At 50.2% G+C, this 17749-nt stretch overlaps 1 protein-coding gene across 3 annotated transcripts in view; it reads left to right on the top strand.

Moving 5' to 3' along the window:
• LOC146197142 (uncharacterized) overlaps positions 1–17749 on the top strand; it is a 210027-nt gene that overhangs the window by 115004 nt on the left and 77274 nt on the right. Inside the window, exon 1 of one of the 3 annotated variants that reach the window (XM_084598917.1) lies at positions 1055–1278. The exons of the other annotated variants lie outside the window; for them this stretch is intronic. Coding sequence (XP_084455043.1) covers positions 1208–1278 — 71 coding nt within the window. The 5' untranslated portion in view covers positions 1055–1207. Of the gene's footprint in view, positions 1–1054; positions 1279–17749 lie in introns of those variants that run through there. 3 annotated transcript variants of the gene reach the window in all.

Consider the following 17749-nt stretch of genomic DNA (forward strand, 5'->3'; position numbering starts at 1 on the left):
CGCCACCGCTACCACCACCCGTGCAGCACGCTGGCTCGTGTTCCTCCTCGCCCGTCCGCTGCCGCTCCCTCCTTCCGCGTCGGCGGCACACAGACCGACTCAGCGGGGTCTCCTCTCTTCTTGTTCGGCATCGCTCACCTCCTCTGGAAGGACGCCGGTGGAGGGCTGCAGCAGTCAGCGCAAGCGCCACTGTGGCGGCCGAGGCATCCATCGCTAGGCGTCTCCTCGCAACCGCATCCCCCTCCCCTTTGGTCCCCAGCTGGGCACACGCTACGCTGCCACACAATCGTTGGAGCTGCTCTGTTGTTGGCCGGCAGTGTGTGCTCACCCTCACGACGGCTGCTGTCCAGCGCCTCGGCAAGAGGAAGAGAGGACTCCTGAGGAACGGCCGCCCGTTGAAGGAGTCCTTCACTACCTCTTTCCTCCCGGCGCCAGAGGTGACTACGCGTCGTTCGCCGTCACGCTAAGGACCCGCTGACCCACCGGCGCTGGAAGTATTCGTTGCTTGTTCATCTTCCCGACAAACAAGACGTGTTTTGGAACCTTCGGAGGAAAGGCCTGCGCCCTCCGGCTTTGCACCGCTGTTGCAAGGCGTGCCTTAATAAGGAGATCTTTCGTACGGACCCGACCGGTCCCGCTTGTTGGGAGGAAAGAACGTGCGAAAGCTGCGAGAAAAGACTTGGTTCTCTTTGGTCGAGCTTCGTGGCGGTGCCGGTTGTCGTCCTCGCCTCCTAAGCGGAGGAAGGGCGGCTGCCGAAGCCGGCGGGCCTTCTTGCAAGGCGTGTACGGGCGACGCATCGCACGCCTCGCCGACGGCGGCCCCGTTTCTTTCCGCTATCCTTTTGTGCTGTCGGCGCGAGCGTTGCTATCTTTTCCAATTCCGCGACCGGCACCGAGTGACAGACAGCTGACGAGAATGAGGAAGGAGAGATAAGGCGCAGAAGACGCGGCGGCACAGGCAACGACAGTTCCGGATTGGATTGTGTGTGGACTTGTGTCTTCACCGCGACGCGTGCGTTCGAGCACAAACGCCCTCCCTCTCTTCTCCCGCACAACGCACAGTTTGGGCGGACGCGGCATCTTCTTCGCCATCCCCACCGCGGGGTGGTTTCTTGCGGTGGCGTCTCCGTCCCCATGAGTGTGCCGGTGACCACCGTTGGTGTCGTGGCCCGTGCTCGCTTGCCTGCCGCTTGAGTGGGCATCGGGGATGCTTCCTCTGAGCTACGGCCTTGAGATAGTACAGTTGTTCGAGCCCCGTTGGGCGGACCACGAATTCAGGTGAGCACGGACCGCCGACATTTGTACTGTTGGCAGTCGTTCAGACACATGCTTTTGGAGGCTGGTTTGCTTACCTGGTGCCATTCGCACGATGGATAGCGTGCTCGAAACACGATTTCTTGATGCATGCGCGGGCATAGGACGTCGAGAGTCAGGTGTATTTATTGCCTTTCGTCGTTTCGCGCAAAGCCCTTAACGTTCGCTTCCGGAACGGTTTCCTGTTCACTTACTTCGCCGTTCCTGAAGTGACGTGGGCTATTCTTTGGTGACCACCGCTTCTTCGCTGCCCCAACGTGGGTGATGACCGTGTATTGTGCTGCAGGAAAATCCGCGTTTCGGTTTGATGCGCAAGATCGGCAGGGAACAGCTTACCTTATGCAGCATCAGTCTATAAGAGCTTCGATTAGCAACGCAAATCATGTGGGCCGACAAGACAAGAAAAATACGAGAGGTTTGGGAAATCGTTTTTATCCCCCTTGGTATTGCTTACAAGGTTGCCACCTGTGAACTATCGATCGGAAATTCGATAGCAGCTGTCTGTTAAATCCCATAAACACATCTTTTTTTTTTTTTTTAAGCGCAGACCGCCCTGCGTAATTTCTTCCAAGTCCGATTGTCCCCCCAAGGTCGCGGGTTCGACACTAGCCGTTCAGCCTGCGTATCGGGGGAGGCAATAGACAGTAACATCCGTGTGCGATGCCAGCGCTTGTTAAATAACCCCGGGTGGCTTGATTTGACGGTTGGACGTGAATTTATTTTACGGCACTGTGTACTATGACCGCTGACCTGTGAATGAGCATTTGAATCCTTCTTGCGTTTTGATCCTCTTCATGACATTCAGGCAGGTCTTCAGTTTCCTTGTATCCATGAATTGTTTGCCGATGACGCACAAGCTGCTTGTTAAGTTATAGTGCGCAGTCGTTAAGGGGCCAAGTGTTCAATTCTCAGAATTGGCTTCTATTGAGTACACACGTGTGGCTGCTTGCGATTAATGCGGAACCGCCTACTTTACAAGCAATGCTACGTATCGTTCTTCTTCCTAATCGTAAAGCCAAAGAAGAAAACAAACAAAAAGCACTGTCAGCGCTTCTCCTTCCGAGTCTTACACACTCTTAACATGACATATGTGTAGTCATGTGCATAGCGTGAACAGGGATGACAATAAATACTGTGGAGTAAATAAAGGTGGGGCTGGCTTGCATTCAGCGGTACAGGGGTGCCACAGTGGTGGACCACGCATACTATGGTTTTCGCCAGGATATCTTTGAGCATGTGGCGATAAGTGTGTTAGGCGCGTAAACACGCTTTCTGTTTGCTTTCGGCGCACTGCTGCCGGTTCAACGTCGAAGCACATCGGACGCGGTTGTGCATTGTGATTCGTGAATATATTCCGAACATGCTTTTTTTTTTTTTCGTGCCGCAGAGACAACAGTATTCCGACAGAATCCGGAATATTGGAGTTTTGCTTTTATTCTGAATCAGCGTCTTTGGGAAAGGTCATCTTTTTGGTGATTACTCTGGGAGCCTGGATCAACCATGAACCTAGCGTTTGAGAGGATTTTTTTTTCTTTTCAGAAGGTTTTTTTTGTCTACTGTTGCTATTTGTGTCCAAGCATTAACGTTATGGCCTTGACGGTTGTTGCATACAGGCGTTCGAATTTGGATCCGCAGACCAGTAGTACGGCACTTGAAGACTTGTGGTAGTCGAGTGAAATATGACGAAGCATGAAGTACGTACGCCACCCTCGCGCAGTCTCGCCCCTTATTGTTTTCTATATCTCTATGTGTAGACGGGTATTAAGAGAACGTAGTAGTTAAAGAATTGGGTAAGTGTAGATTGTGAATAGTCATGCCATTTCCTGATTTTATTTTATACGGTAATCCTGCGACAGCCTCCGCAATGAGAGTAGCAGTATGTAATAAAATTAAATAAATAAATAATAGGTTTGGTTTGGTGTGTGGGGTTTAACGTCCTAAAGCAACTCAGGCCATGAGAGACGCCGTAGTGGAGGACTCCGGAAATTTCGACCACCTGGGTTCTTTAACGTGCACTGACATCGCACAGCACAAGGGCGCCTTGCTTTTCGCCTCCATCGAAAAGCTGCCGCCGAGGCCGGGATTCGATAGTAGCTGCCTGTGTAATCGGTTAGATTAACTATGAACCTGTAGTCGTAGAGGGTCATACTCCGTTGTTCGCCCTCGTAAGTTTGCTCCGGCTGATACCTAACGTGCCGTGATGAAACGTGACCGTGCAGAGGAGAAATGCGTCCATGTCACTATACTTCCTCTCGGGTGAATGGCGCCGGAATTGTGTCATGCCATGCAACACATTTGTCATAAGAAGGAAAGGGTTGTGGTTAATTATGCCCGACAACTGTGCCGTAGTACCCGGGTTCGAACCCGACCACCGGCGGCCGCATTTTAATGGAGGCGAAACGGAGAGGCATGGACGTGCTGTGTGATGTCAGCGCACGTAAAAGAACCCCAGGTGGTTGAAATTTCTGGAGCCCCTCACAATGACGCCTCTCATAGCCTGAACCGCTTCGGGACGCTAAACCCCATAAACCGTAATTCTTTAGTATCGAAAACCAAAATACACGAAGAGACGCGATCAGGTTTCGCATTAAAGCTATCTACGAGAGCCCCGCGCTGCCTTTTCTGTAGCAGCACACCTTTTTCCTTCATTCTTGCTGGAATTTAACGCTAGTATTTGTCGGTACTTGGTGTGACGTGCTTTTTGTTGCCTGTCAATTAACGAAGGTGATTCACTATGATCGCTTGGTACATTGTCGTGATTTTATCAAGCGTTGGGAGATTTCTTTTTGCGGCGGCCATTGGCTCTTATAACCGTTGTCATTTGGCAACTTCTTTGTGAAATATGTTGGAGACTCCTGCATCATATTCCTATGTTGTCTACATGTTTCTCCTATAACGAGCAACAATGCGTCTCTAGCAATCCGTGTATACGGCAGTCGACGTGCAGTGATGTCTAAAGGTCCTTCATTATTCCTTGCGCGTTTCTCCTTTCTTTCTGTTAGATGGCTCGATTTACTTGGCCATCTCCCCTGTTTTATTGGTCCCTACAAATTCCTGCGTAAATTCCGGTGTTCCTGCACTAACTCCATTGGTGCAGGTTCATGAAGCTGTGAAATCTTTTGGCGGCTCTTCTGCATGGGAACATGACTATACTATGACCAGCCCCGCCGGGGTAGCGCAGTGGTTACGGCGCTCGACTACTGTTCCCAAGGACGCAGGATCGAATCGCGGCCTCGGCGGCCGCTTTTCGATAGAGGCGAAAAGCAAGGCGCCCGTGTGCTGTGCGATGTCAGTGCACGTTAAAGAACCCCGGGTGGTCGAAATTTCCGGAGTCCTTCTCCACTACGGCGTCTCTCATAGCCTGAGTCGCTTTGGGACGTTAAACCCCACAAACCAAACCAACCAAACTATACTATGACCAATAATACAGTGGAATGTTGAGCGATAGTTGGTCCACACACATACGTCTACGTGCGTGTCTCTCTTGTGTGCATCGTTGTCTGTTCAGCTGCGTTTTTCATCACGAGCACTACGACCGAAGCAACCCAAAACTCACTTTCGAAGCAGTGATTGCAAGCGGCTGCGATAAAGCGCTATTTATACGCAGTTACGAGTTGCTACGCAGTGCCCCTCCTCCTCAAACCATGGCTCCTGCTTGTTGAGAGAGAGAGAAAAAAAGGAGGGGGGGGGGAGTTGAGGTACGCCTCTAATAACGTTTTCCTTTTATCGGGAAGCCTTTGTTTAGGTCACCGTGTCACCGTTCAGACCTGGTGCTTGGAAACGCTTTACCGAGATAACTAGTCTGATGAACAGACAGCGTCTGTGTGGGTGTACGAGTATATCTGGGAGGAAGTGGCGGTCACGGACCAGACCGGCATCGGGATACGAGTTCATTGTTATGCAAGCTGCGTCTGTCGCCTCTCCAATGCACCTCTTCCAGTGCAGAGAGAAAGAGGGATGGGGAGCAGAGGGTGTGGGAGGCTATCGTTGGGGCTTCGTGGCATCGCGACAATTGCGCGCGCTTGCGTGTGTGTGTGTGTGTGTCTGCACATCGCACAACATCGCGGGGCACAGAGGAGTGGCGTTGGCGCCGGCATCGTCGTCGTCGCCGTTGCATGCTCGTCGGCGAGGCCAGATAAACGAGTGCTGCTGACAGCGCCGATGAGGGAGAGAGAGAGGCAGGTTCGAAGGCTGCGAGGTCGGGTCAGTGCACTGCGGCGAAACAAGGAAGCGCCCTATCCCCGATAACCTCGTTCGGCATGACCGATACCGGCCAGCGACGCCGCCGAGCTCGCACGCCTCTCCTTTGCTATACGGGCTGCCGGTCCTCCGTATTTCCCCTCTCCTGCGTTCGTCACATCATCCTTCGTCGCCCCACACACCGAATCGCTTTCGTCACCCCCGCAGTCGCGCTGCGGCTTGCGGTGTTTCCAGCGAGGCCTCGATGCGGCAGCGATATATCCATTCGCGTATACTTCTGGGGAACACTCCTTGTGCATCCTGAAGGACCCTTGCGAGATTTTTGTGGAAACGGCAGTGAAGCCCATAGAAACGGGAATGAAAATTGATTCACTTGTGTCGACGGCGCACGCGCCTTAGGTTCGGGTGTTTTTCTTTCCGCGTGGACGGTATACGCGTGCATGGCTCTTGGTGAAGGGTGCGAGGACTCACTACAGTTTGGCGGTCGGCTTGGCTTAGCTAGAGTCAGGCCTTGTACGAGGCTCGCAAGTTGAGCGAGACAGATACCGCTTGTGTACATGAAGCTGCACCCGAAACACCGCGGCAGACATTCCTGCCGAGGAGCTCCGGGTCTTTTCCGCTTCAAGAGGGTTCTAAGAAACTGATAAGACGCTGCAGCGCAGCAAGGTGCCAATAGTGCATAGATAAAACGGAGCAAAAAAGTTCTTTCCGTGCCTCTTTGTCGTTGTGTACGTTTGCGGCAGTGAATAATGAAATTAGTTGTCGATGCAGCGAAGTCGAAGGATGACCATCGTTATTTTGTCTTATTCAGGTTGCACCTGAGAAATATAGAAAATACAATATTTATTCTGAAGAATTGTACTTGCTGTAAAGAAAATAGTAGATTGGACAATCTCTAGAGTGTATGCTCGGACATTCGTATTTCTTTTTTTCCTTTCTCGAATGTGGCGATCTTAAAACTGGTCAGAGAATGTTAGTGTCATTTCGCGCCACTCTAGACGGGACATTAAACAAACAAGTGTGACTTTAACATCTTGTTTAATGCAAATGTTGCGTGAAGTTTAACGTGAAGATTTTTCGCAACGCGGTCTTGACTTCGCGTGGAACCTCGCAACGGGTCTGAGTATAGTAAACACGGAATTTTCCCGAGTAGTTTCTTGAGAACGAATGATTCTCGTGAAGCGTTATGAATCTCCGTGCGCATCAAAAATGTGAATTTCACTTTAGATTGCAACCGCAGTTCTTATTTGTTTTTGGGCTTTCACATTCGCGTTCCCCATTTATTTATTACCGGAGGGTGTGAAATTGACGGTGCTAATAGTTTTCAATATTTTCGTTCACGATGCGGCCCAACCTTCTTCCACAAATCATGTTCAAAATAAGGTCGGTGGATGCGTACCGTGTATGGTAGGCTATATTATGTGAATTAATTTTCTTCTTCGCGCACCAAAGGGTACCAATCATCACGGTATTATGCAAATTGCGTATCTTATCGCATTCTCAAAGTAACAATGCCAGCTTCCAGAAGTGCAGCAGGCTGACGCGCAAGCCTAACCTAAGGAGTTTTCAATGTGTTGCAGGCAGCAATGCGCTCGATTGTACCCGTACAGTGCCTCCAAGGCGAAGCGAGAGGAGAAGGCTTGGCGTGCACCGCGTTGTTTAACAGCAACGGGACTTCCCGCTACGCTTCCCCACACCGTCATCTCTGAGGCGCAGCCGGCGGTTGCGATATTTCTTGCACTCCGCTCACGCCAACATACGCGAGAGCGTGCATAGAGGGAAGTCCGTGCACGTGACGGCGGCGCCGACACTTTGATCCTCTCCTGTAGAAGGGAGGAACGAACGGTCCGGCCGTGGAAGGCGAGGGGGAAGAGGAGGGGAGCGAAGGAAAGGAGACCGAAAGAGAAAGAAAAAGAAGAAACCTTACCTAACGTGACCTTGGCGTCAACGTCTCGCTCGTTGCTGCTGCTGCTGATGCTGCTCCTTTTCCTTCTCTCCCGTCTGGCCGGCTCTCAGTGTCAAGGTCGCGCTACACTGAGCAACTGAGGCAGTAGTGCCAAGGACGACCCACAGCATTCGTGTGCGACGCTGGCCGCCGCGGGCAGTGTGTCGCTCCTCTTGCCCCGGTCCCGGCTGGAGCGAGGCAAGAGCAAGAAGAGCTCCGCTGAAAAGCCAAAGGGGGGCGGGCCACGCGACGCCGGGTCATCATCGCGCTGATGACTGAGGACCATAAGCGACTCCCGAGGCGACCGTGCGGGGCGGGGGTAAGAGGGCGTCTAGACAGCGCTGCTGCCTATGAAAAAAAAAAAGAGTTAGAAAAAGAAGTCTTCTCCGGCTTATGTCTCGCTCCGAAGGAATACCGCTTCGCACGCACGGATGACTATCTGCGACCCCTTCCCTCACCACCGTCTATCCTCGTCGTCTTCTACGTTTATGGGGCTTAGCACGGCTCTGAACCCAGACTAACTAACCCAGTTGGAAATAATTTTTTTTTACGTAACCTTGTCGAGCGGTGCTTCTTTTCCTGAGTTTCTAGGTAACGGGTTTGGTAACATGTCTTCCCGGCCCTCCCTTCTTTCTTGCGAATGCAGGGCGCGTTTTATTTATGGTTATGCGTGCTAGCAACTTTGCTCTTAGTGCTGGTCCCATGCGCTTTCTCTTTATTTTTTGCGTGGGTTCCAAAACACACCCGCCCGCTCGCGCGATGCCCCTGTAGGTTGGGCCTCGCCTTGAGCACGCCACCTAAGTGGGAAAGCCAGCTTACGGGCCGAGACCGTGCAGTTTTTCTTTGCTGTTCTGTTGGTCTGTTCACTGTTTTGAACCTCGCGTGCATTGCCGATATTATCGTAGTTGGACATCGAAAGTGAAATCAGTGGTTAGGCGTGCGAAAGTGGGCCTAATGAAAACATGTCTTTTTTTTTTTTTGTCACTTGTTCTATTGTTGCTTTTTCCCACTTGCGCTGGTTAACTTTGCACAATTGCTGCTTTGTTGCTCATGGTGTAGACTTTTCATTCTCGTTTTTCACGTAACTAGACGTGCTGAGCAGGCGCGAAACGTGTTTGTTATCGCTCTTGCCAAAGGAAATCTCGTAACAGAATGTGCATTAAGTATATTTTGCTAAGTAAGGCAACAATGTGACTAGTTGTTTCAACACTTTTATGGATCTAGCGCGCTACCCTAAGAAAAAAAGGCTGTTGTGTGCCTCGTTTGTCTTAATTGTGTAGCGCGCTAGTTCCATCGAAATGTATTGTGGTGCTGAAGAAAATAAGTGACTTGGCAATGCATTTCCTCTTGCCTTTCGTGATGCCCCTTTACCCGATAATACCGACCGATCCAGGTTTGACTTATTTTGCGCAGAGGGTGATTGAGTTAACCTTTATTCACTCTCATGTTTTCCTGTAGCACTGAGCGCGTGTCTTTGAGCGTGTCGCCTAACCACAACTCCTAACGGACAAACATACGAGTATTCGCTCTTCTGTGCCCTCAATGGAACCACCTTCGAGAGAGCTTCATTGACAGCAGTGACCGCGGCCTTTCATAAAGCGAGAATGGGCCTAAACGGTGACCCTCACGCGCACCCGTGAACGCGTCGAGCTGATGTTCGTATAAAGAGCCCGTTTATAGCCGCACTGACTGCGCTTATTCGCTGGACCTTCTTTACGAGCGTCCACCTTATGAGCTGCTCTGCTTCTGCGCGCGCGTCCTGATATAGCACCGCTAGCGATCGTATCGCAGCATCGCGCCTATTTTACTGCTCTGGCCGATGGGTAGATGAATGCCCCTTTTGTCCGCGGGGCGGCGCGGTGTACCCTGCCTCCAGCCGTACCGCATTTTTACTTTTTTTTTTTTTGCATTTTTTCTTTCGGCGCTTTATTTTTCTTCCTCGCTTGAATCTGCGCGACAGGCCGCTTGGAGGCGCCTGTGAAACGCTGGGCAGTTGTAGAGGCATCCCGGTTCCTAGCCAGCGTGGCCAAGTTCGGAAAAATAGCTCCCGGCAGCCTTGCGCTTGTGCATCATGGAATTTCTGGTACTGACCTGCTCTGCTTATTGTCGCCTAACCTGGTGATAGTGAATTCGCCATTAGCACAAGCGAGCCCGATTGCGCTATAAAAACGATTCTGTTTTCGTTCGCTGTCTGCGGAGCCGTTAAAATCTGACCTGCACAGTTTAACGAAATATTTCGCTTTAACTTGTGTAGCCTAGCTGCTTTATCACACGACCGACAGGCAGCCTCAGTGGGTTAAATTGCCAGATAGCTGATAGTAAACTCCTATATTCGGATGTCCCGGCCGCGGCGGCTGCTGCTTTTTGATCGAGACGGAAAGCCAGGCCTTCGTGTATTATACGACGACAAAGCACGTTGAAGAGCCCCAGGTAGTCGTAGTTTCCGAAGCCCTTTACTACGACCTCCCCTAGCCGATGACTCGTCCCGAGAACACGAAAACCCACTTGTCTAGGGCGGGCGAACTTCGTGCTCCAGGTCGTTCAGGGCTCCGCGCCCAGGCTGTATACAAGCTGTACGTGAGCATATGTGACGAATTTGGTCGTACGTCATCTGCCTTTTCCCGGCTCACTAACTGCCGCGGAATCGCCACTTCCTTTTGCTGTCTGCTGTGTCGACTGTGAATCGGAAATGAAGCGACGACCTATAGGTGCATGATGCGAGTCGTCTGTTTTATTTATTTATTTATTTATTTATTTATTTATTTATTTATTTATTTATTTATTTATTTATTTATTTATTTGCGCATGGGAGAACACATTTTGTATTGCGCCATGTCTGACGTCGAAAATAGGTGGCAAAGCCGTGGCAGCCAGCGAGTCGCGGAGAGGCGGGCAACGCTACCAGCTTATCCTCCCGCTGTCGCGCCCGAGCTCTGTTAGATGTGGAATTCGGGTGCCGCGCTCGACGGATCCTTGGCTAAGATGACGCCCGTTCCACTCAGGAGAGAAGAGCTGACAAGTGCAGGGGGTACGGAGTTGAAGGACGAAGAAAACCGGTTTTGTTTGCATCTTGGATGGATCAGGAAAGAGAAATAACAAGAGCTGAGAACGTCAATGGATGGGTGTAGTACTCGGTTTTATAGCGTTTGTCTTCCCTAGTCTCTCTAGGTGAAGGGCGGGCCCGTAGTTGAGGGAGTGTCTTAAAGGACAATAAACACGAAATTTTGGTGGCATTTTTCGTCTTGGTAATGATGCGTAAGTCATTCCTGTATATCGATCCGCACGTAGTTCTCGCCTACGACCGCTAAATAATTTACAATTGAATATGCTTTTCTCGTCAGTTTTGGTTTCGTCAGCCGAGAGATGGCCGTGACGTCCCAATCATGTCTAGATGCGCGGCATGAAAAAACAGCGATATAATCGCTCATTCTTCACTTAAGGTGATTCTTATTCTTGAGGCAGGCTGTCTTTACCATTTGAGTAAATTCAAAAGACGCAGCAATGATTATTCATCCCTCGCGTGACCCAGACTTTACTGTGACGTCACAGCCATCGCTCGGCTGTTGAAATCGAAGCAAGAAAAGAAATTCGATTATAAATTATTGAGCAGCCGTAGGCGAATGTGATGTGGGGATCCGTGTACAGTAATGCCCTAGGCACCATTAAAAATGATAAAGCACGAACCCAAAAATTAGGTGTCCGTGGTCTTCTATCACGCACTTGCACCCTCTCTCATTCCTGGTGACATGCCTCCAAAAATAGTTCGTACTTGCTGACGAGGAGGAAGCCGTAGTGGCGGTAAAGGTGGCGGCACATGAAGCGCTCAATGTCTGCCGGCGCCAGGTTCTGGGCGCACACCTGCGTCAAGGATGCGCTCCGTCGGCAAGAGCAGGGAGAAACGTAGTCTAAAGCGATCCTTTTGTCCCTTCGCTCGGCTACCCAGAAGGGGAATGCCCGCGCGGCCGCCTTGAGGGTACCGACCCGAGTGGAGACACCCGAGCCTTTTTGTTTCCGAAGGTCCGCTCGTTGACCGCTGTCGATGACCGTCCGAACATCCCCCGCATTCCTTTCCGGCTTTTCATGTCAGGCTGCTTCATGTCGCGTCTCGCTGTCGCCGTTCCTGACCGCCCCACCTCTTTCGGTAGGGATTTTTTTCGATGGCCCAAAGTGGCGGCTTCCGTGCACAACTCGTTGTCGCCATTATTAACAAGGCGTTGTCTGCATGCTCCGAGCTGTGCCGGTGCGGCTCGAAACACGTTGGGCCATTCTAGGCAGGCGTTTTTGCACTCTGTACTCTGTCATCTCCGTCCCATCTATAGACCTTCATTTGTACAGTCGTGAGCAAAAGTGGAGAGACCATGCGCTTTGAGAGAACTACCCGCCAGCTTTTTCTGACTGTGAAACAGTTATTTCTGAAAAGTGCATTAGGTACCACGCATAATATACTTGCCTTCTTGCCCAAGCAATTTTTTCTGGCACATCTTTTTATACATCAAAAAAGCAATCGTAGCAGTTAGCGTGGTCTCTCCACTTTTGCTCACGACTGTACATCTGTCGATGTGTCATCTCCTCTCTGGTTGGAATGCGATGGATACGGATTACATGCGCTGACTCGTATTCATAAACGCCTTACGCGTGAGCGTCGTCTCTTGGGTTGCAGTTAATGTTAACAAGCTTGCGTACACGCGACGTTTTCATAACTGTGGCGGAATCGAAATGGCACAGGTTTTCTAGCTTCCTGGTATCGCTTTTAAGGTAAACAAGTCTATTTCCAGCGGATCTGATGAGTTTCGTGCAAGTTCGATGTCAGAAAAAAAAAAAAAAATGAATCTTCCGTCTGCAGGTCGTTTATTTTTCACGAGGTCGATCACTTATTTCAGCAGCGCCACACTCATGCAGTTTCTCGGGACATGCATTACGAGTTTACGACGAGGTTCATTGATTTCTTTTATGGACTTCCGGCTTGCACCCTTGCTCTGCAGAGCGGAGAGAAAAAAACACTGACGCGATTGAAACGCGAGTGGATTGCAGTAATTGATTGTTTTTACGACTTGCAAAAAGGGCACTAGCCGTTCAAAGCGAACATGGCACTACCTGCAGTCAGTCGATGTCTATAGTTTTGCTCTGCAGCTTTGTGCGTATACGAGCTGCTCGTTCCTGCATGCACTGCGGTGCTTTTCGGTATTATCGGTAAATGTCCCTCAGTGATCTAGTTGGAATGACTGCAGTGTGAAAACGTGATATATTGTGGCTTACAGTCAATGTATATAGGACTGAAGTAAATGAATGAAATTGAATTCCTTGTGACCAGTGGTTCTTTCTGCGGCGATTGTCATATTCGTCTCATTTCTCACTGTACAACGGCGCCGACTTTTTCCGTCTTTATGTGACACGTTTCGCGGGGCCCGCGTGCCGGTGCATATCGATGCATGCCAGTGTAGATTGGTGCGTGCCGGTGTATATAGACTCATGACAGTGTACATATATGCATGCCGCGATGCACATCGATGTACGCACGCAGATGTATCTCGATGTATGAAAGTGCACCTCGGAGTAATAAGTCCCGACTTCCCTGCTTTTACATCCTTTTGAGCTGTGGTGGACTGTTAGCGGACTATAAGCTGTGGGAAAAGTACATACGGCCCAAGGGGTTTGCTCCTAAGCTGTTTAGCGGGGCTTGGCTCTTCTAGCAGTCCAAAGCTTTGGGGAGGACTCGAGGCACTTGCTATTGCATTATGGAAAAATGTCATGATTAGATATTTCATTCCAAAGCGAAATAAATGAAGACGTTCATTTGCTTCGATGGCGTGTCATATTTTGCGCGTTGCTTTGTGAGGGTGTATAATGAAGTTCTTTAGTTCGTGCGAGCTGACATGCGCGTTTTTGTTTCCCGATGTCAGTACAGTGGTTGACAACGTAACTTCATGGGCGAGCCAGTCTGTAATCGTAACATGCACCGTTGGTATCGCTACATTCGAGCTAATTTCTTTTTCGTTTTTAGAACTCCGTCGAAATCTCAGCCTGAAACTTTAGTATAGTCCTGGCTGCGAGGCTTCACGTATATGGAGTCAAAGTTGGGTGCCGTACAAGCACTTACCAACGCTATCCCTTCCAGACTTTTTTTTTTTTTTTTTTTTTTGCGCAGGTTTCGATTACACTCGTCGGTCCAAAATCGGCACGCATAGTCTCAGCCCGAAAGGCGATTTATTGTTTTGCGTTTGTCACGTGTCAGAAATTGCCGTGTCAATGTTCGCACTATCTTTGTTCGGGAATGCTCACGTCCGGAGCGGAAACTGAGCGGGCGGCGTCAGTCAACGCGCTGCCCTTTCCCTCGTTCTCTCCAGAATGTTTGCAGCTTTCGGCACGCCTCCGCTTGATGGTGCTCACTTTTCTTTCCTATATATTCTAGAAAATTTGAGTTCATCAACATCGGCTGCATTTCATTCTGTAGCCGCTTTATACGGTGCACACGTTTGCTTCGCGTGCCCATGCAGTTCGGCGCATTGGTGTTGCAGCTGCCTGTTAGGGCGAAGACGAAGCGGGCCGAGCTTCGCACGACTGACAAACGAACGAAGCAACAAGTTAGAAACTGCCTCAGCTGAAGCGAAAACAGAACGCGCGGATGCCTTGTTGTTGGGAGATCATTCTCAAAACTGTAGGGCGCGAGACAAAGCGATGTGGAAATCTTCGCCATCTTTTATGGACACGTCAAAGCACACGGGCTTACAAAACCGATTATAGGAAGTTGGGCTTACGGCCACGAGAGGGGAAAAGCTATCCTTGTGACCAAGGGACACCGCTAAGAACCGGCCCGAGCCATTAAAAAGAAGGAAGCTCCCTGTCGCTTCGATCTATTACGGTATTTTCCTTCTACAGTCGCGCTGCAGTGGCTTGAAAAAGGGCGATCTGGACACCTGAGCCGCGCTGTAAGAAAAAGGGGGAAGGTAGAATTGAAAAAAAAGAGGGAGAGGAGGAGAGAGAGGGATAGTGGATGGCTCCAGAATAATTTCGACCGCCTAGGAATCTTTAACGTGCACTGACATCGTACAGAACATGAATGCGACGGTTAGAACCATGTGCCCCGGATCAGCAGCCGAGTTCATCCTTAACCACTGATCCAACGCGGCGGGCTAAGTGGGTCTCTATAGCGCCCCTTTTTGGCAGGAAAATCCGGAAAGTTTGGGAACTCTTTTTTTTTTTTTTTCAGATGCCTTGATTTTGGCCTTTTCGCACTTGTGTGAGGCTGTGCACATTTGAGATTATTGCCGTCTATGGACACAAGGGCAATCTTTGGCGCGGCGTGTGAGGGAGTGTGTCTGTGTTGAACGGCGGTGCATGGAAGTGCTGTTGCATGTGCGTCCCCACGAGAATCGGCTGTGCTTTTCGGAAGATATATTGAACCGCGCTGACTCAACGGGGGGATGACATAGGTGGCTTTCGCACTTTAATGTGCTATATGCGTCCTGTCGCGGGGCCCGCCTGCGTAGTGCGTTCGGCGATCCCAGCGACATGCCGTCTCGTGGAAAGCCTTACACGCGCCGCGCGCGCGTCGATTTGGTGTGCGGGAGGTCGCGCCCTCGTAATGTACTGGCACGTGGGTCGGTATGCTCGGTAACAGACCACCCAGCGATGTCTTTGGGACATCCGGTGCTTCATATGCCATAATCTGGCTTACATTTCGCGTGTTCTTTTCTTTTTTTAAGGAAATATATGCGGCCGTTTACAAGGTGCCACCGTCTATTTGTTTTATTTTGTTGACAAACTCACGCCGGCGTGTCTTCCCGGGAACGATCCACCTGAAAACGTCTCGGAGCGCGCGATCCTGACGCGGTTGAAACTGTTCACCGCTTGTTTTTTCTTGAGTAAGATGTGGTGGTGCAGTTATTTCTAAAAGGTGGCATACACTGCTAGGATTTTGTTTTGTTGAAACTTGCTTGACACATTTTCTGGGTATATAGGTTGGTCCTGTCGGGCAGTATTGTTATTACAAGGGTTCTGCTGCGTTACCAGGGGCAATGCGCTTACAAGAATATATCTTACCCGATTGCCCAGCCCTTCAAGCATCCTTGACGAGCGCGCTAGGAAACATTTCCATCTTACATCTTCTAACTACCCTCATCAACCGGGTGGCCGGGGTCAAAGAATTCAGGCCAGTTGTAGAGTAGACCATTGTTAAATCTAGTAACTGAGCGAAGATTCTCCAATGTGGGCAATGTTTTTGCAATGTTTGACTGTATCTATAAATATTCGAACAACCTTGGAATGTAATTTCAGTGCTGCACAGATCAGTAAGTGATCCGTTCATTCGAACATCCGCGATAAATGGGGAATAGCATGGTTCGATCCTGTGCCACCGAGTGCCCACTGGTTTTCCAGTGGACACATTTACCGTACTTTGGAGTTCGACTTCTCTCTGGCTGAAATATTTCGAAAAAAAAAAAAAATTCTCCGTCGCCTTGTGCACACTAAAAACGCCTTCACCGTGAGAGTTGCCTTTGCGCTTCTAATAAGAAATTGTAGGCATTGATTCTCCCGAAAGTCCTCTTGCGGTTGGAAGGGCAGTCGTATTTGACACGGAAAAAAGAAAAGCCACTCGACTCCCCCCCCCTCCCTTTTTTTTTTTTTTCCTTCACTGTCTCAGACAGCGGTTGAATCGGAACGTTGCTCATCGCGTCTGAAGGCCCAGTACTGTGGAAATCTACGCATTTTGTGAGGGGCCGCGCATAGCGGCGGCGCCACTCAAGGACGCACACTTTCGAAACGCGCAGTCGCACGCGCGCACACTCATGCTCCGGAGCAGTCGCGCGCGGTCGCTAACCTCGACAGCACTCTTTCAGGTCGCCACAGCATTCGCACTCGTTTAATCGAAAATAAAATCCGCGCACAGCCAGCAGCTGCTGCTATGTCGGCGCACCTCCATCCGGACAGCGCCTGCCTGTCCACCCGACTCTCTCGTTCCGCCTCGTCCCCGGTCGTGCGCTTTGCGAAGCGCACTACCTCGGTTCCGATTCCTGCACGTTCTGCGATGCTGCCGCACACCGCCTACTGCCGCCTGTGAGTCGCCACTCTGCTCTCGCATATCGCTCTGAAAGCGCGAAGTCGTCCCCAGACTACTGCACGGCTATGGGCGTGTCAGATTCAAGACTAGCTAGCTAGATCGCTTACTCGGTGCCACTATAATCTCTCGCTTATCCCTAGCACGATCGACTCTAAATTAGCCTTGATGTATCTCCGCCATGTGCTAGGGGCCCAGGCGTTATTGTCAGAAGCACGAAGTTTCCAGACAGCTGGTATACGACCCTGGGTCGCGCATCAAATATCAAGTAGTTTAGAAGAACTTCTTGTTGGGCGAGTTGGTGCATTGCTTTAAAGGAACCAAGATGCGCTATAAAAAGACAGCCACAGGAAAAACCCAAGGAGACAGACAGAGCGCATCTGTCTGTCTCCTTGGGTTTTTCCTGTGGCTGTCTTTTTATAGCGCATCTTGGTTCCTTTAAATCAAATATCAAGGTAGTCTGGCAGGTATGCAAACATAGCTTGTGGTTTACCACAGTATACAATAGACTAGATTGTTAGTTTACATTTATTGTTCTACTAAGAACTAGCTAAACATTCAGCGACTTTCTTTGAAGTTCTTTCTTAGTAGTAACGTGGGGTTCATCAAACTGCTAACCATTTACTGATGCTCGTCTTTAGCGTACAGCACATACGATAAAGACGCGCTCGGTCAAGGTTCATAAGATGCAGCTATATAGTTCGCTTCCATATTTATCGTTGACTGTTGTGGGATTCGGAGGGTTGTTTAATATACGGTGACAGTGTTGCTTCAAGAACGGCTGCCTTCAACAAATGTAAGCCTGCAGGGTTCAACAGGGGGCAGCAATCAATCGAAGGCAAGCCTGGCATCCATGGTTTCTGTTATGTTTAAAACTAGGGTTCTGTCTCCAAATATAGATTCGTGTTTCCATTGATTGCTGTTATCGCCGCCTGTCGATACACGGGCTACAACTACGCGACCACTTGCACCGAAGCGGATAAATGTGCTCCATCGCTTTTCCAGAGTTTCGTTACCGTATACAAAATTTCTGCATAAGTGCGTTTTCCTCCCTTCTTTTACCTTCGTAGCGACCTTCACAGTCACGTCGACCTTTATAAAGGTCTTGGGCCCCCAGCGCTCAGTCCGTGTGAATGACATAACGCGAATTACGCAACTTTGGCTATCTGCGCCCGCGAAAACGTCGAGCTCTGAGGTTTATCCCTATGCGCTATCTTTCTTTCTGCTGTGATGGA

Source organism: Amblyomma maculatum, chromosome 3 (genome assembly GCF_055883805.1).
Source record: "Amblyomma maculatum isolate TAMU_Amacu chromosome 3, ASM5588380v1, whole genome shotgun sequence".
NCBI classification, from domain to species: Eukaryota; Metazoa; Arthropoda; class Arachnida; order Ixodida; family Ixodidae; genus Amblyomma; species Amblyomma maculatum.